This window comes from Wyeomyia smithii, chromosome 2 (genome assembly GCF_029784165.1).
Source record: "Wyeomyia smithii strain HCP4-BCI-WySm-NY-G18 chromosome 2, ASM2978416v1, whole genome shotgun sequence".
Classification (NCBI taxonomy): Eukaryota; Metazoa; Arthropoda; class Insecta; order Diptera; family Culicidae; genus Wyeomyia; species Wyeomyia smithii.
The window spans coordinates 172685065-172705448 of record NC_073695.1 but is presented as its reverse complement, the minus strand read 5'-3'; the positions used below and the strand labels follow the sequence as shown (position 1 = coordinate 172705448).

The following is a 20384-nucleotide window of genomic DNA, read 5'->3' as shown; positions in this document are numbered from 1 at the left end:
TTAGGGTTTGTTTGCTTTCGCAATTAGGACTTATCATTCGCAGGGATTTAAACCTACTTGTCAAAAAAAGGAAAGTAAACTTACAACTAACTTAATTGATAACTTATTGGCTATGAAGAGAGCTTATCGTAGCAATTGAGGATTGCAACGATTTTTGTCAAAAATTGTTACTTACTTTATTTGACATAGTTTCTAATGTTTCAACACCAGTAAGTCTATGTACATAATTCGGGTGTACCAAACCAAGGAGGACGCTTCAAAATCATTTTTAGAGTTTTATTAGGAATCCTTTGGAGCGTTTTCTTCCTTGTTAAACAACAACTTGAGCAGATCGGTACAGCATAATGCATTGCTGGTCTAAAAATTTGTTTGTGAATCAAAAGTTTATGCTCTAAATAAAGTTTAGTATTTCTGTTAATGAGAAAATATAAACATCTCGTATATTTGATGCACTTTGCTTGTATACTCTCAATGTGCTCTTTGAAAATAAGTTTTTGTAAAGGAATTGGCAATTTTATCAATGAACTCACGTAAGCCAACAATGTACCAAACTGTTTTAATATTGATAGGTACTAAAGTCCTCTTAAATACTTGATAGTCTCTCGATACTATCTTAAGATAATGAGAAACCTTTAACACAAGTTTTAATGTAGTTGTAAGGATTAGTTTTATCGTGCAGTTGTATCCCCATTAATAAACAGCGAATAACATATTCAAGAAATACCCCTTTTCTGACAAGTAGGTTTAAATCCCTACGAATGATAGGTCCTAATTGCAAAAGCAAACAAATCATAACAATTAAAATTAAAAATTACTAACAGTGTTGAGAAGTCACCATTAGTTATTGGACACACATACTCATTATTTACTAATATTTATCTATAAAAAAATAAAAAAAATTTAAAAAAACACATTTAACAAAAACATGAATTTTAGGAGGCATCTGAAAACCTTTCTAAGACGTTCTAGATTGGATTTTTTTTGATGCAGTATGTTGCTGTTTAAAAACTAACAAGCTTCAGTACGACTTTAACAAAACTTTCTTAAAATATATTTACAGCTTTGAAGTATAGAAATTGTTACTTGTAAATAAATGTAATTACTTTTAAGTCACAAATTTGTTACTTATAGGAGAATTTTTCGAGACTGCTTCTAAAGCAACAAGTAAAAACATGCATGTTGGTAAATTTTTATGTTAGTAGCAAAAAATAAATATACAATATGTGATTTTGGGCGTTGACGTAGATTTCTAAAAACGAGCGAGTGCTAGCATAATATTTTTCCTAACGCGGTCCAAATCTTTTCCGATACTACCAAGGTAATGCGAAGATATTGAATTTGTTGTGTTGATGCTTCAATATTTTTGGAGTTCTACATCACCAACGTTTACAAACAAGACGGTGTACAGCATCATTCCAGGGCGTTTAGTCAACTTTAATCATAAAATTCCCTGGATTTCGGATGAGTAATATGTTTCGATACTGAATTTCTAATCCAAACCATGTACATGTTTTATAGCTTTGTGTAGTTAATATCACAAAGATGTAACTACATTGAAGTTATTTATCTTAATAGAACATTTCAAAGGGAGCTGAATGACAAAAGTTGTGAAACATTAGTACACGGTGAAATAAATCAATTTGTGAACATTAGTAATTTCACCGAAATAAAATCGCAAAGTGCGATTTCCATCATGATAAAATACTGGTTGAAATCGAAGTTTGTCCATTTGGGCTTGTTGTAATTTCAAAGTGTTGAATCTGTACTAAAAAAGAACGGTTGAAGCGTCGAGTTTTTAACCGCTTTCAGTAGTATTCCAAAAGAGTTGATTATACTATTTCAACTATATTTCGAATCTTCACACTGGCATCAAATGCATTGATAATTCCAGGCTCTCCAAGTTTGTCTAGATACTAGACACACTGCTTACATACTTCTCGTGAACACTTTAACAAAATTTTGCATTACACTAGAGCTCTCGCCGCCAAATTTATACCAATAATCCCCGGCTTAATAGCTGTGGTAAATCAATCTATTTTTAAAGACAAAATGAGCTGAGACTTTTTTCCGAAAAATGTTTTATTAGGGAATTTTAGTTCTCTCGTCATAAAAACATTCTAACATTCGAGCAATTTACATTTTTTTCAATTAATATTCAATCAGAAGCAGGATTGTCGAGTTTGAAATTATCTTCAATTACCGATTCCAGCGGGCCCGTTGAGAATAAAGTTTAACAAGCCTGTCGAACTTTTTTCAACCTTGACGGTATGAATCTCAAAAAAGACAATGTTGCCAAAAATTTTTAATAAATAGTAATTTGCAGTGCTGCTTAACGTAGGTTTATATTCTATGAATTTAATACTAATGAAACAACCTTTTAAAAAATGCAAATCGACTCAGTAACTTTCTCATCAACATTATTCAATATTACTTGATTTTACAGGTTATAAAAATGTCAGCTTGCAAGCTGCTGTTCGTTGTGGTGCTGTCCTGTGTGCTGCTTTGTTGTCACACCTCGAACGCTGGACCAGCCCGCCAGTTGGCTAGTCTGGCGGTGAGGGCCTCCAAGATACCTCGTTCGATCAGGGCACCGTTCCGGAACTCGGAAATGATGACCGCGAGAGGGTTTGGTAAAAGACGTGTCCCAATCGGTGCCAACGTTGGAGGAAGCAGTGGAAATAGTGGAGCTACCGATGAGGCGCCATGGGTACACGATAAGAGAGAGACAATTAAGCTATTCGAGCAGCTAGCAGCCGACAATAATGCTGATCCAGGAACACAAATAGCTGGTGAACAAGAAAGGTACCTATATTAATTTAGCTTTGTGATAGATTGTAGGTTGAATCTCATAGAATGTGTTGAATACTTTCTAGATGGCAGCAACCATTTTGAATTGTTGCCATTGTTGTAGATTGTTGCAAGTTAAACTGCAATTTTATCTTCAAAATTCTGGTCTATATAATGTTAGAATTGAACAAAAATGTGTTTTCACCGATTGGAGTGAATTTTGAATTTTCTGCAAAAAAGTAATTGATCCATGAATTTTTCACGCGGGCAATTGCAATGCAACTACTGAGAAATTAGTGGAAGCTGTTTGAATAATGAAAAAAATATTTTCAAAACTGCTTTAGTGTCGCTGTTGAATAACCCTTTAATGTGAAAGCAATATTGATCCAATACCAATGTCATGATACCATATTTCGTTCTCTATTTAATAGTTTCCCGCTGGAATGGTTCGCGAATGAGATGTCCACGAATCCAACGCTGGCTCGTACAATACTGCAGCATTTTGTCGATTCCAATAAGGATGGTTTACTGACTTCGAATGAACTGATAAGTTTGAGCGATGGCAATGATATGTTTTAAACCTGTTTACAATGATACATTGTCAATCACCTTCGACTGTTGTTGCTCTTCAAATCCCACCGTATTCAAGCAGTTACTGCAAAAGACGAAGCCAGCAGGGCTCTTTTATTCTGGATATCAAAAAATTGCAATTCAGAAAACGTATTTCAAAATGGCTGTTCATCAGAATAGTGTAATTGTTATATACAAACAGGTAATTTCTCTCCACCAGTAATGTTTTTTTTTTAAATTCAATTGTTAATCTACAACGTTTAAGGAAATGTATAAGTATTTATTGCTAGAAAAGATTTTTATTGTGATTTAGAACACTCTATATGTAGGGCCCGTTTTATAGTTGAGCTCTAGAATCACAGTGCAAGTATTATTAGTATCTTTGTGTTTGTGCGAAAGTGCTTTAAGCAGGTGATATCTTGGAAATAGCCGGTCGAGGCTGGATACCGAGCTATTTTTGAGATTTCAGTTGACTATTTTTTTGCTTTGAAGAAAAAGGAATAAACTTAACTGTGTTTGGTTCGGAAAGCCAAATTTTAGTACAAGCTTAGGAAATAATTATAATATTGTATGATGAATGCTAGCAAACGGAGAGAACGCTACTTTAAACAAAGTCAGAGATATCAAGTCAAAGTACTGTAATATAAACATAAATAAACAACAAAGCAAAGTTATATAATGCAAGGAATACATACAAATCGCAATGGGAAATAAAACTTTAAAACCAATGAAATGAGATAGCTCTATGAACGAAACTTTCCTGATGATGGCAAGCGAAAAATAAATCCTACGCAGTATGACGTGCATCGGTGGGTACAGCGGAAATTTATCCACTAGATGCCATGAAGGGTACTTGCGCCGATATTAATAATTGCAAATTAAGTTATTTTTTTTTAATAGGGGGGGGGGGGGGGGGGAATGTTTGTAATGATTTATTTATGTACTAATATCTATTCAGAATTTATATTGTGTGTTCTGCCACAAATGGTGACATTTCAACACTATTATATATATTTGTACGCTTTTTTATATTATTGAATGTAATTTGCTTTCGCAGTTAAGTTAATGTAATTGTAGGAAAATTATTAAACCTACTTGTCAAGGAAAAAAAGGAATAAAACAAAACTTAAAATAAACTTAAAACTATCTTACTGACTATAAAGTGAGCTAATCGTTGCAATTGATTGCAATTGCAACGATTTTTGTCGGAATTTGTTGATAATTTGGCTTGACATATTTTCTAATGTTTCTACATTAGTGAGCCTATGTAGCTCGTTTGTGCTAAACCAGGGAGGACGCTTCAAAATCATTTTCAAAAGTTTATTCTGAATCCTTTGAAGTGTCTTCTTCCTAGTTGTACAACAACTTGTCCAGATGGGAACTGCATATAACATTGCTGGCCTAAAAATTTGTTTGTAAATTAACAGTTTATTCTTGAGACAAAGTCTAGAATTCATGTTGATAAGAGGATATAAACATTTGATATACTTATTGCACTTTGACTGGATATTTTCAATGTGCTCCTTGAAAGTAAGATTCTTATCATAAATTAGCCCTAAGTATTTAACTTGATCAGACCAATTTAAGACCACACCGTTCATCCTTATAACGTGGTTATGGGTGGGTTTGAGAAATGAAACTCTTGGGTTATGAGGAATAATAATTAACTGTGTTTTAGAAGCATTAGGGGAAATCTTCCATTTCTGCAAGTATGAAGAAAATATATCTAAACTTTTTTGTAGCCGACTGCATATAACACGAAGGCTTTTTTCTTTTGCGGAAATGCTTGTATCGTCACAAAACAGAGATTTCTCACAACCTGGTGGTAAATCAGGAAGATCAGAAGTAAAAATGTTATATAAGATTGGACCCAAAATACTTCCCTGAGGCACACCAGCTCTAACAGGCAATCTATTAGATTTACCATTTAGATAGTTAACCTGAAGAGTGCGGTCAGTTAAATAACTTTGTATCATTTTTGTAAGGTAAAGCGGAAAACTGAAATTTGACATTTTAGCTATTAAACCTTTATGCCAAACACTGTCGAATGCCTTTTCTATATCTAGTAGAGCTGCTCCAGTCGAATAGCCTTCAGATTTATTAGTTCGAATCATATTTGTTACTCTAAGTAACTGATGAGTAGTGGAATGCCCATGGCGAACACCAAACTGCTCATTTGCAAAAATTGAGTTCTCATTAATATGTGTTATCATTCTATTGAGAATTATTCTTTAAAAAAGTTTGCTAATAGAGGAAAATAAACTAATCGGTCGATAACTTGATGCCTCAGCTGGATTCTTTTCGGGTTTTAAAATTGGAGTGACTTTGGCATTTTTCCATTTCGTAGGAAAATGTGCTAGTGCAAAGCATCTGTTAAAAATTTTTACCAAGAAATTTAAAGAGTTTTCGGGAAGTCTTTTGATGAGGATATAGAAAATCCCATCATCTCCTGGTGCTTTCATGTTTTTGAGTTTTTTGAGAATAGTTCGCACCTCATTCAAGTTTGTTTCCAATACCTCGTCAGAAAGAAATTCTTGAGTGGTGATCTGATCATACTTTTGGTTTACTCCATTTTCAATAGGACTTACTACGTTCAAATTGAAGTTATGAACACTCTCAAACTGCTGAGCAAGTTTTTGAGATTTTTGTTCATTCGTTAGAAAAATGCAATCACCATCTTTAAGGTCTGGAATTGGCTTCGAAGGTTTCTCAAGAACCTTCGAAAGCTTCCAGAAAGGTTTTGAATAAGGTTTTAGTTGTTCAACTTCTCTCATGAAATTCTCATTTCGCAAGAGAGTTAATCTATGTTTAATTTCCTTTTGTAATTCTTGAAAAATAATTTTCAAAGCAGGATCACGAGATCTTTGGTATTGACGTCTCCGTATGTTTTTCAAACGTATAAGAAGTTGAAGTTCACTGTCAATAATTGGTGCATTAAATTTCACTCGAGCCTTAGGAACTGATAAATTCCGGGGATTGAGTATTAAGCTGCTAAAATTATCTAATGCTCTGTCAATGTCAGCACTATTTTGTAAAATAATATCATCATTCAAATTTTCTTCGATCGTAGAACGATATCCATCCCAATTAGTCTTGTGATAATTTAACACAGATCTAGTGGGATTTAAAGTAGTTTCATGGGAAATAGAAAATGTTATGGGAAGATGATCAGAATCAAAGTCAGCATGAGTTAATAAATCACTGCATGAATGACTTTGATTTGTTAGTACCAAATCAATTGTAGATGGATTCCTAATAGAAGAATAACATGTAGGACCATTTGGAAATAAAACTGAATAAAATCCAGCCGAGCAATCGTTAAACAATATTTTTCCATTGGAATTGCTTTGAGCATTATTCCAAGATCGATGTTTCGCATTGAAATCACCGATGATTAAAAATTTAGATTTATTTCTTGTGAGTTTTTGCAAATCTCCCTTGAAATAATTTTTTCGCTCACCAGTGCATCGAAAAGGCAAATACACTGCGGCTATAAATAAAATGCCAATACTTGTTTCATTTCCCAAACTCTCGATAACTTTGGTTTCAAGATGGGGTAAAACACGATGTTTTATCCGACGGTGGATAACTATTGCAACTCCACCACCGGCAACATCAATTCTATGAAACCTATGAACCATGTAATTTGGATTCTTTTTTAGTTTAATATTTGGCTTTAAAAGCGTTTCAGTCACAACTGCAATATGCACATCGTGGACTGTTAAAAAATTGAAAAATTCATCCTCTTTCGCTTTCAAAGAGCGAGCATTCCAATTTAGAAAATTTACAGCATTATTTAAAACCATTGCTGAATTTCAATTTCATAACAATATTAGTTGTAAATTTTATACCTTCTTGAACAGCCTCGTACATCGAGTCACAGTTCAACAAAACGGACATTAGCTGCAGCATGGATTGTTGTAGGTGTTCAATCTTTTCTGGAGTTGGACTACCTAAATCAATACTGGCTGTCTTTTCAGCACCAAACACGAATGGTTTGTTACTGTTTGAATTTAAAATATTACCTGTAAGGACACTGGCATATGAACAGTCTGGTGTTGCCTGAACAGGATTTTTTGTCTGAAATTTGTTAGCTGAATTTAAATTATTACCTACAGACACACCTGCCAAAATGCGAATTTCGCCTTGGCGGCAAATTTGAAAATTAACTTTCACATCCGACAGAAATGATGAAAGTTCTGATCGAAATGCTTTTAAATTTGCTACAAATACCTCAATAGGTGGAACTTTAACCTTCTTCATAACGGCTTTATGCTCAGTATGAGAAGTTTGAATTTCTTGATCCCCAACGGAAGAAAGAATATCATACCTGTTAGTCGAAATGTCAGTGTCACTTGGAGGAGATGCCTCACGTTTCCTTGAAGCCGCATCAAAGCGAGCTTTTTAATTTTTTCCAGGCATAACTGGAAAACTTCACTACACTTTCACTTCACTATAGAATTTAAGTAGAAATATCTCAAACCAAATTTACTCACTAAACACTCGTTAACGTTAAAAACAAATTTATTACTTTGCGTTTCAACAGGTAGTCTTTCAAGAAGATTGCCTGTTGAAAGCGAAAAACAAAATTTCAATATCTCTCGGTAGTCTAAGACTCGAGCTGTTGGTAAAATGCGACCGTACTGTAGGACAGTTCAAGTCGATCTGATTACAAATTAAGTTAGTAACTGGTTGACACTGCGGCTGTGAGAAAAGTGTACACGGATTCTCTGAAATATTTATGAAATGACATGGATAAAAAGTAATGGAAATACTTTTTCCAGAAAATATGGTGCCATCTTTCTAGGTTTGAATATGTGTGACCCTGATGCATATAAAATGGTTTGGAGTTGCCTTGAAGCTAAAACGAGACAAAACGATTGAGACCGGCGACATTTTGCCAATTTCTAAATGGCCAGAACTTCACGAAAAATGAATTGATGATTTCTTTACGGAATTTCGATCTCTGCGTATCAATAAACTAGGAATGAATTATTAGGGTGGGGAATCGTTATATGGAAAAAAACTAAACTTGATAGCAGAAAGCCAGAACCAAGTTTTTTTGGTTCTATTTGGGGCCCCAAACAATCCTAAATTTATCGGAAGTCGATTGGTTTAGTCTCCGCTTGGCGCATTGCATTTCAAATTTATATGGAGATTTGTATGGAAAAACCAACTTTTTTGCATTCTCCATTCTAAAGAGCTCAAAATGGCTCGAATCATAGGTTTCATGACTTCAAATGGAAGGTTTTTTGATGCCTAACACTTGGCCTTGGCCGAAGACACTAAAGAGCTAGTGTGTCCCAAAAAAATACTAGAGCTGTTCAAAGTTGAGTATGTCGAAATTTATGTTGCAAATCATTTTTTCTGCCAACACTGCCAGTTAACCGGCGTCAGTCAGATTTCCATCAGAAGTAACCTCTGGAACACGTTGTAGATTCTATCGACGCACGATGGAACACTTAGAACATCAAACCTAATCATAATTATTTAAAAAAAAAATTTGCACTGAAAACGTATCATATTGTGATAATAAAAACTAATGATTGGATTTGGATAATTTTTTGCATGGAGTAATCCACCTTAAAGTGATGGATGACATTTCTTATAATGAAATTTAAATTCAGTCATAGTCGGGTCAAAATTCATCCAAATATTTTATCATGAAATGACTTTTCAGTACACATTTCAGTCGTTTGAAAAAGTTTCATTTGGGTAACCAAGGCTACAACTATCCAAGAAGCAAAAAAATAAGAATTTCTTTATTATTTTCACATAGCGATAAAACACGAAACCGGAAGCATCCGGAAGGTTTCTCTTCACCATTATAACCAAAAATATTAGCACTTTCACGTAATATAAGCCGTTCAATCGGATTTTGCCGGAAACACAACTTATCACATGTTGAAATAACTTATAAAAACAAATATTTTGGGTTTTATTATATTGATTTTGACAAACACCTGGGTATTTGTAGAGACTAGCATACATGCTAAGTACACATTTCTGTTCGATAAACCTTCTTTAACAATCTCCATCGTTGTTTAATTTAAAAATCGCTAGTTTACCTTCGGAACGTTATATTTTAGCTCACGGTATCAAAGCGTCATTATCATGCACAAAAAACTGTTGAATTGCGGTCGGTTCAAACCTCTCGTTAAGATCGTAAACATAACTTTTGGATGTTGATAAGCTGTCAAGTGATCAAGCATACATCACACTTCAGAATGAAACACTACAATACAAAATTGATTTACTTTAAATTTTTCACTTTTGATCAGGTTTTAAACGTATGTACTCCTATGTGCGACGTCTAGAATATTGACCTGAATTTGTTTGCTTTATCCAGCTGAGTGTATGAACTCGTTACGACAGGTTATTTCTGATGGGAATCCTACTGACGCCGATACATTGGTAATGTTGGAAGAAAACAGGGTTTTCTGCATTTAAATCGACATATTCAACTTTGAACAACTGTAGCTCTTCTTAGAGACATCCTAGCTCTTCAGTGTCTTCTGCAAAGTTGTTAGGCATCTAAAATACAACACTTTAACATAATGTAGTGCATTATTAGATCATTAATGAGCTCTCTAGAAAGGTGAATGCAGGAAAGTTTTCTCATATAAATTTTCATACAAATTTGAAATGCAATGCGCCAAGCGGAGACAAAACCAATCGACTTACGGTAAGTTTAGGGTTGTTTGGGGCCCCAAAAGGAACAAAAAAACTTGGTTCTGGAAAATCGATCACTTTTCCCCACTCTATTAATTATAGTTTATTGACAACATATGGAGCTAAAAAAAACAAGATGTCAGGGAAAATTTTCAGCTTAGAAGTTTTAGGAAAAACGTAAATTATTTATTCAAGAAATATTTTAAAATTAATGCAAATATACTCAGAGAAAGCTTACAGAAAAGGGACAATGGGAAAGAGTACCAAGCCGTATAGTAGTCAACAAAGTTACTCGTTGAAAGTCACTTTTTTGCGATAATTTCCACCCTGTTGAGCGGATGGTCTGTGTGATTTATGTGAAGATTGTACAGGGTGACAAAAAAGTCCGGTCACACAGGAAAACCTCAATATTTCAAAGATTAAGAAGAAAATCTGAATCTGGCTTTCATAGCTTTACTCAGTAACTCATAAAGATACTTCACAGACGATATCTCGGAATTACACCACCTTTCTCTGATCGAACCAGCTTCAGACGTCTCGGAAAGTCGTCGCAAGCGGCGCGCATCTCGTCCCAGATTTTCTCGATAACTCGCTTGAATTGCTCCAAATTTGTTATTTTATAGTCGTTCAGCTTCGACATCATGTATCCCCACACGAAATAATCCAGTGGATTCAGATCCGGAGACGACGGAGGCCATTCATTCTTCGAAATGAAATCGGTCAAGTTTTCCTCACACCACGCCTGAACAATAGGGTGTCCCAAAAAAAATCGATGTTTAAACAGTCAAGGTGCTCAGCCCTAAATTGAAAGATAATGTTATTTATAGAATTTTTGTAGAACATTTCGACTTTCTAAAAGGTCGTTTTCAGGTTGCCCAAACGTGATTTATGAAAAAATAACTTTTTTTAAGCTGCAAACCCATTTTTTGCACCTTTTTCAATTCTGTTCGATTCCTTATTTTTTTCGTACATTTTTTTATTTTTGTGGGGTTGTTTTTGAATGTTTTGCCTGGTTTGGTACAGCATAGTATTCAGTTTTTTGACTCCCAGAGCCCATTAAACATCACAAAAAAAATATTTTTTCTAATAATTTTTAGATAAAACCCTTCAAAACACAAATAAAAAAAAGCTTTGAGCAAGAACTGAAATTTTCGTTGCAAAGCGGGATTTACCACGAAAATTTACATGAGAAAAGATACTTGATATCTTATCGAGGAGCTGAGATATTGGCATTTTTCTATGTGATGGAAAACTATGCATTTTAACAAATATGTTAAATAACTGTTTTATTTTGGGAAATAAAAAATAACAAAGTTCAGAAAACAAATGCATTTTTGGATGGCTGATAACTTAGTAGAAGGTTTCAAAATTTGGAAAAATCTGCGAAAAAAGTTTGAACGAAAATTATGATTTTTCATGCCTTCTAATAGAAAACTCAATGTTGCTCGTAATATGTAAGAGATAGAAACATGATGTCTTCGGTGAAGTTTCTGGTTTTAAGATAACCTAAAACATTGTCGAAGACACCTTGCGTCTATCTCATTCCGATTAAAAAGTAAATTTTTTATCTCACTCATTGGTGGGTTGATCACCCATATTTGCCTTTCTCCTAGAAAGGTATAGCAATCACTTGCAAAACCGAAAGTATAAAAGTGCTCCAAAGGGCCGAATGGCATATATCACTCGACTCAGCTCGACGAGCTGAGCATTTTCTGTATGTGTGTGTGTATGTGTGTGTGTGTGTGTGTGTGTGTGTGTATGTGTGTGTGTGTGTGTGTGTGTGTGTGTGTGTGTGTGTGTGTATGTGCAGATTTTTATTCTCACTCACTTTTCTCAGAGATGGCTGGACCGATTTTCATGAAATTAATTGCAAATGAACGGTCTTATTGTCCCATAAGACCCTATTCAATTTTATTGTAATCGGATTTTTAGTTTAGAGGTTATGTATCAAAATGTAAAAATCATGAAACATCATTATCTCGAAAACTACACAACCGATTTGAACAAAATTGATTTCAAATGAACGAGCTACCTGAAATACCCTTAACTTTTGAATTTTATAAAGATTGAACTTGTGGTTCAAAAGTTATGAAAAGAAACGTGTTCTGAAGACTGTTCAATCTCACTCATGTTTCTCAGAGCTGGCTGGACCGATTTTCATAAAATCAGTGTCGAATGGAAGGTCTAGTTGCCCCATGAGACCCTATTGATTTGTTTTACAATTGGACTATTACTTTGCCTTTTATGTTTAAAAATGTGAATTCCAGCTATAAAAAGGAACATATTCCGAAAACTACTTGAACTCACTGACTTTTCTCAAAGATGGCTGACCCGATTTCCACAAAATTACTGTCAACTAATAAGTATAGCTGCCTCATAACACCCTATTGAATTTTACTGTAATCGGACTGTAACTTCGTCTGTAATGTACCGAAATGTGAAAATCACGAAACTTCATTATCTCAGAAACTACACCACCGATTTGATCAATATTATTATGAGATGAGCGGGCTAGTTAGGGGTTAACTGATGAATTATTATTGAACACGTGGTTCCAAAGTTTGGCTGCCCTATACGTTCCCTTTTCACTTGATTATAATCAAACTTGAGCAACCGTTATGTATTAAATTGTTAATAAAACAACGAAAGTCTATTATCTCAAAGATTACATGACTTATTTGAACATAACTAGTGTCATACGAACGAGTCATCTCTCAAACTTACAAATAACAAACTTCATAACAATTTAATATGTGGTTCAAAAGTTATGGAGAGAAAAGAAATTCAAAGACTACTTGAAACTATACCTGCTTTGATCAATATATGTGGCCTCAACATAATTTAAATGTGGTATCGCACTATTTGAACGTTCGAAATTCATTGATTCCTTGCGATGTGTTGAAAGTCTGCAAATGCACAACGAATCGGATAAGAGCAAAGTCAAATAACAAATCGTTTGAAACGATTGGTTTTATCGAAATGACAACATCCTCGACTTTTGGTTTCTGTACATCGCCTTAATTCTGAATATATTCATATTGGGTGGTATTCGGTTATTTTCAGCTGATTTCCTGGCATCAATCTGACACCGGAAATACCCATATGGGTGGTATTTGGTCGTTAGCCGCTGTTCTTCCAAAACCGGGAGTTGCCATTTTGGATTTCATAATGGCATTTAGAGGCAGAAATTTAGAATTCTGGATTTTGAATGTCATTCTGGCTAAAGAAACACTGATATTGGGTGCTATTTGGTCATTTTCAGCTGTTTTTGAGAAACCGGAAGTCGCCATTTTAGAATTAAAATTGGTATCTGTGGTCGATTTTAGCTCCTGTGTATCATTCTAAATTCGGATATTGTTATATTGGGTGGAAATCCATTTTTGGCTTCTTTCCAGCAACCGGAAGTTGCCATCTTATGATCCAAAATGTAGCCTGAGGTCGATTATGGAACATATTTGTTCCATTCAGTTGATACAGAAATTTGTGCAGAAACATGTGCTTCCAGAAGAGGGAGCGGCGTCGAACCATTACGGATATATTTGTTACCTCTAAAAACAATTATATAACAAATTTGGTTGTATTTTCTTGATTGGTTCTTGAGCTGTGCGAAATTTGTGTTTCATTTGTATGGGACCCCTACCTTATAGAAGAGGGAGGGGTGTCAAATCATTTTGCACATATTTGTTACCTCCAAAAACATTTACCTGCCAAATTTGGTTGGTTAGCTATCGAGATGTGCAGAGATTTGTGTTTCATTTGTATGGAACCCCTCCCTTCCAGAAAAAAGAAGGGTGTCGAACCATTGTGGACATATTTGTTACCCCTAAAAACATTCACATGCTAAATTTGGTTCCATTTACTCGCTTAGTTCTAGAGATGTGCAGAAATTTGTGTTTTATTTGTATGGAATCCATCCCTTCCAAAAGCAGGAAAGGTGTCAAAACATTATAGGCATATTTTTGACCACTAAAAACATTTACCTGCAAAATTTTGTTCCATTTAGTTGATTAGGTCTCGAGATGTGCAGAAATTTGTGTTTCATTTGTATTTGATTTGTCCAACTATTATGGACATATTTGTTTCCCCTTAAAACATCCACATGCCAAATTCGGTTTCATTTGCTTAGTTTGTTCTTGAGTTGTGCAGAAATTTATGTGTCATTTGTATGGGACTCCTCCCTTCCAGAAGAGGGAGGGGTCTCAAACTATCATAGGAATCTTTATCGGGACCAATAACCCTTACATACAAATTTTCTCGTCGATCGGTTCGGTAGTTTTCGAGCCTATATGGATCAAACAGACAGACAGACCGGACTACATTTTTATATGTATAGATTACAACATCAATATTTTAGAACCTAAAGAGTGAATATACAATTATTGGATTGAAGCGTTCATGTAAATCTATTTTTACATATAAAAGTTTGAATGAGAAAGGCTGGGTCTGACCGCTAGGTGGATTAATTTAGGTTTTTTTACATTAAAAGATGCATTTTTGAATATCCTGAAACTTCTCCGAACATATCTCATGGCTACGAAATTATACGCACAAACGGCAAAATAAAACACTGTGCAATGGAGATATTGAGCTTTGGTGGCATTTTTGACAAAATGCATAGTTTTCCATCACATGTAAAAACGCCGATATCTCAGCACCCGATAAGATATCAAGGATCTTTTTTCATGTAAATTTTCGTCTTGAATTCCGCTTTGCAGTAAAAATTTTAGTTCTTGATCAAAAAGTTTTTTTTTATATATATTTTGAAGGGTTTTATCTAAAAATTATAAGGAAAATTCACTATTTTGTGATGTTTTATGTGATATTTTGTGAGTGGGCTCTGTGAGTCAAATAATTGAATGCGATGCTGAACCAAACCATGCAAAATATTCAAAAACAACCCCACAAAAATAAAAAAAAAATATATGGAAAAATTTCGGAATCAAACAGATTTGAAAAAAGTGCAAAAGAGTGGTTTTGTAGCTTGAAAAAGTCATTTTTTCATAAATCACGTTTGGGCAACCTGAAAACGACCTTTTAGAAAGTTGAAATGTTCTACAAAAATTCTATAAATAACATTATCTTTCAATTTAGGGCTGAGCACCTTGACTTTTTCAATATCGATTTTTTTTGGGACAGCCTACTGAACAACCTTTGCGGTGTGGGATGGGGCACCATCTTGCTGGAAGCAGTAGTAATCGTCTTCAAACAATAGTTCAGCTTGAGGCAGAACATTTTTATTCAAAACCGTGTCCAGGTAGTACGCTGCGTTGATTTTGACCCCTTTCTCGATAAAAATAAGAGGCAGTTTACCTCTCTTGCAAATGGCTCCCCAAACCATCACTGACGTCTTATTTTTTAATCGGGAAATGTTCAGCTTGTCCGCAGGAGTTTGCTGGAGGCTCACACTCCAAACTCGATCATTTTGGCGATTAACTGTTTGCTCCAAAACGAACAGCTTCTCGTCCGAAAATATAATCTCGTCATCTGCGCGCCAACCGAGCAACTCCCGCGACCGTTGGTACCTCTTGTCCTTTGTAGCTTTGGTAACCCCATGAGCCACCTGTTTTTTGTACGGTGTAAGCTTTAAATCCTTGCGCAGAAGCAGGCGGATTGATTCTCGGTTCATTTTAAGGTTCCTGGTCAGCTTCCGTGCAGATTGGGCGGGATTCCGGCGAATCCGGTCTCGTATAATTTTTTTCAGCCTTGGAGTTCTCACAGACCTTGGTTGTCCAGATCGTGCCTTGTCCTCGGTGCTTTCGGTCTCAAGGTACCGATTTATGGTCCGGTACACGAATTTCCGGTTGATTCCGAGTGGTTTTAGGTGTTTGAATATGTGTCCGGGATTGTACCCTTTCACATATTCAGCGATAACAGCTGCTCTTAACTCTGCCATGGTTCACAACTCAATGTAAACAAACTGCACAGAAACGAAACTCTGCCACTTTGGGCAGCAAAGTTAACCCTTTCATTTGACATATAGATGGCATCAGAGAGATGCAACGTGTAGGCTACAGGCGACCCCAAGAAAGTGTGACCGGCCTTTTTTTGTCACCGTGTAATAGTCTACTTTAGTAACATTCAGTTTCTTTCATTTTATAAAGAATAGCAACAAATTTTGTAGAACATTTAAAATTAGGTTGGCAGTATCAGTTATTTTGTAATTATTGCTTGTACTCCGTCGAGTGTCTATTAATGAAAAAACCTAAATTAATCCTCCTAGCGGTCAGACCTAGCCTTTCTCATTAAATTTTTTATTTGTAAAAATAGAATATATATTCACTCTTTAGGTTCTAAAATATTGATGTTGTAATCTATACATATAAAAATGCAGTCCGTTCTGCAACTTCCGGTTTCTGGAAATCAGCCAAAAATGGTAGATTTCCACCCAATATAATATCCGGATCTAGCATGATACACAGGAGCTGAAATCGACCACAGATACCATTTTGAATTCTAAGATGGCGACTTCCGGTATTGGGTGTTATTCGATCATTTTCGGCTGTTTCCCAGGAACATGTGATTCTAGTATATATATAGAATTAAGGCGATGTACAGAAGCCAAAAGTCGAGGATGTTGTCATTTCGATAAAACCAATCATTTCAAACGATTTGTTATTCGACTTTGATCATATCATATGACCGATTCGTCGTGCATTCTCAGATTTTAAACACATCGCAAGGAATCAATGAATTTGGAACGTTCAAATAGTACTATACCACATTTAAAATATGTTGAGGCCACATATATCGATCAAAGCAGGTGTAGTTTTAAATATTTTAATTTCTTTTCTTTCCATAACTTTTGAGCCACATCAAATTGGAATGAAGCTTGTTATCTGTAAGTTCGAGAGATGACTCGTTCGTATGACACTAGTTATGCTCAAATAAGTCATGTTATCTTTGAGATAATAGACTTTCGTTGTTTCATTAACAATTTAATACATAACGGTTGCTTAAGTTCGATTATAATCAAATGAAAATAGGGCAGTCTGACTTTGAAACCACGTGTTCAATCATAATTCATCAGTTAACCTTAAACTAGCCCGCTTATCTGATAATAATATTGATCAAATCCGTTGTGTAGTTTCTGAGATAATGAAGTTTCGTGATTTTCACATTTCGGTACATTACAGACGAAGTTACAGTTCGATTACAGCAAAATTCAATAGAGTGTCATGAGGCAGCTAGACCTTTCATTTGACACTAATTTGCCATCTCTGAGAAAAGTGAGTGAGTTCAAGTAGTCTTCGGAATATGTTCCTTTTCATAGCTGGATTTCACATTTTTAAACATAATAGGCAAAGTAACAGTCTGATTGCAAAACAAATCAATAGGGTCTTATGGGGCAACTAGACCTTCCATTTGACATTGATTTTATGAAAATCGGTTCAGCCATCTCTGAGAAACATGAGTGAGATTAAGTAGTCACGTTTCTTGTCATAACTTTTGAACTACAAGTTCAATCTTCATGAAATTCGAAAGTTAAGGGTATTTAGCCCGATCACTTGAAACCTATTTTGTTCAAATCGGTTGTGTAGTTTTTGAGATAATGATGTTTCATGATTTTTACATTTTGATACATTACCTCTGAACCAAAAATCCGATTACAATGAAATTTAATTAGGTCTTATGGGACAACAAGACCTTTCATTTGCAATTAATTTCATGAAAATCGGTCCAGCCAACTCTGAGAAAAGTTAGTGAGAATAAAAATCTGCACATACACACACACATACACACACACACGCACATACAGAAAATGCTCAGCTCGTCGAGCTGAGTCGAGTGATATATGCCATTCGGCATTTTGGAGCACTTTTTTACTTTCGGTTTTGCAAGTGATTGCTATACCTTTCTAGGAGAAAGGCAAAAAATATATAAAATATCCTGTTTTATTTTACTACCTGAAAGTTAGAAGCCGATTAGTTGAATGAGTGGAAAATACAAATTTTTTTGTGATGCAATTTGGTCCCGGACACTCTTTACCCAATCCAACGAATCTGCTTCAGAACAGCCCTGTCGAAGATTTCTGTATGATTTCATGTTCCTTGGTGTGCAAAAACATCTGGAGAGCAACAAAATTTCAGTTGTCACCCGTTAGCTAATAACTGCACTGGTTACCTCGCACAAACAACTACGATAGATCATTACCATGACCAACGTAAATGTTTCATTGCATAACGTTGATTTGCGAAATTCTTGCGATAAATCTTCTTCTTCTTTTTCTATATCTATAAAATAGATGATACCCAGCCCGCGTTGCTGCGCCTCTTAGTTTGTAACGACAATTATGTATTTCTGGAATGTGCCATAATTTCAAACATGTATTACCATGCAATAAAAACCTAAATTAATTCACCTAGCGGTCAGACTTATTATTTGTAAAAATAGATTTACATGAATGCTTAAATCCAATAAAAGTTTATCCACTCTTTGGGTTCTAAAATATTGATGTTGTAATTAAAGTATAAAATATGAAATTTGACGTAATGTTAGAACTTAAGAAATAGCGAAATGACAATAGAAAGAAGAAATAGCAATGACTCTTAATTTCGAACAATTTAATCACGAGCGATGCCGGGAACGTCCAGATAGTACGATACCACATTTAAATCATGTTGAGGCCATATATATTGATCGAAGCAGGTGAAGTGTTGAATAGTCTTTGAATTTCTTTTCTTTCTAAAACTTTTAAACAGCATATCAAATTGTTGTGAAGTTTGTTATTTGTAAGTTTGAGAGATGACTCATTTGTATGACACTAGTTATGTTCAAATAAGTCGTGTAATACTTGAGATAATAGACTTTCGTTGTTTTACAAATTAAAACATAACGCTTGCTTAAGTTTGATTACAATCAAATGAAAAGGGAACGTATGGGGCAGCCAAACTTTGAAACCACGTGTTCAATCATAATTCATCAGTTAACCCTTAACTATCCCGTTCATCTGATATCAATATTGTTCAAATCGGTTGAGTAGTTTCTAAGATAATGAAGTTTCGTGATTTTCACATTTCGATACATTACAGACGAAGTTACAGTCCGATTACTGCAAAATTCAATAGGGTGTTATGAGGTAGGTAGACCCTTTACTGATACTAATTCTGTGGAAATCGGGTCAACCATCTCTGAGAAATATGAGTGAGTCCAAGTAAGTTGTCTTGGAATATGTTTCTTCTCATAGCTGGATTTCACATTTTTAAACATAACAGGCAAAGTAATAATCCGTTTGTAAAAAAATCATTAGGGTCTTATGGGGCAACAAGACCTTTCATATGACACTAATTTTATAAAAATCGGGCCAGCCATCTCTGAGAAACATGAGTGCGATTAAATAGTCTCCAGAACACGTTTCTTTCCATAACTTGTGAACAACATGTTCAATCTTCATAAAATTCAAAAGTTAAGAGTTTTTAAGGTAGCCCGTTCATTTGAAACTAATTTTTATCACATCAGATGAGTGGTTTCTGAGATATTGATGCTTCGTCATTTTTACACTTTGATACATAACCTCTAAACTAGAAATCAGAATACAATAAAATTCAATAGGGTCTTATAGGTCAACTAGACCTTTCATTTGCAATTAATTTCATTAAAATCTGTTCGGTCAGACCATCTCTGAGAATAGTGAGTGCGAAAAAAGGTGCACATACACACGTACACACCCACACACAAACATATACACCTATACATGCTTATATGCATAAAATGCTCGTTTCGTCTAACTGAGTCGAGTAGTATATGACATTCGGCCATTTGGATCACTTTTCTACCTTTTAATTAGCCAGTGATCGTTAGGAGGAAGTCAATATGTTTACTTTCATTATGTGATTTCACGTTTTCATGAACAACGGACAAAGTTACAATCCGATTGCAATGAAATTCAATAGCAACCTATGGGGCAACTAGACCTTTCATTTGATACTAATTTTGTGAAAATCGGTTCAGCCATCTCTGAGAAAAATGAGTGAGTTTCAACAACCTCAGGATAACTTTTCTTTTCATAACTTTTGAACCTTATGTTCAATCATTACGAAATTCAAAAGTTAAGGGTTCTGGAGACGCTCATTTGAAACCAATTATATTAAAATCGGTTGTGTGGTTTCTGAGATATTGATGTTTCGTGATTTTTACATTTTGATACATAACCTCTAAACTAAAAATTCGATTACAATGAAATTCAATAGTAACATATGGCGCAACTAGACCTTTCATTTACAATTAATTTTATGAAAATCGGTCCAGCCATCTCTGAGAAAAGTGAGTGAGAAAAAAAAGTTGCACACACATACACACACACACACACACATACACACATACATACATACAGAAAATGCTCAGTTCGTCGAAAGGGT

At 34.9% G+C, this 20384-nt stretch overlaps 1 protein-coding gene across 2 annotated transcripts in view; it reads left to right on the top strand.

The window, feature by feature from the left end:
* LOC129721365 (allatotropins-like) overlaps positions 1-4090 on the top strand; it is a 90554-nt gene extending 86464 nt beyond the window's left edge. For both annotated transcript variants that reach the window (XM_055673859.1, XM_055673858.1), the window contains 2 exons: positions 2444-2802; positions 3219-4090. In XM_055673859.1, coding sequence (XP_055529834.1) covers positions 2444-2802; positions 3219-3366 — 507 coding nt within the window. In that variant the 3' untranslated portion in view covers positions 3367-4090. The remainder of the gene's footprint in view (positions 1-2443; positions 2803-3218) is intronic.
* The last annotated feature ends 16294 nt before the right edge of the window (positions 4091-20384 follow it).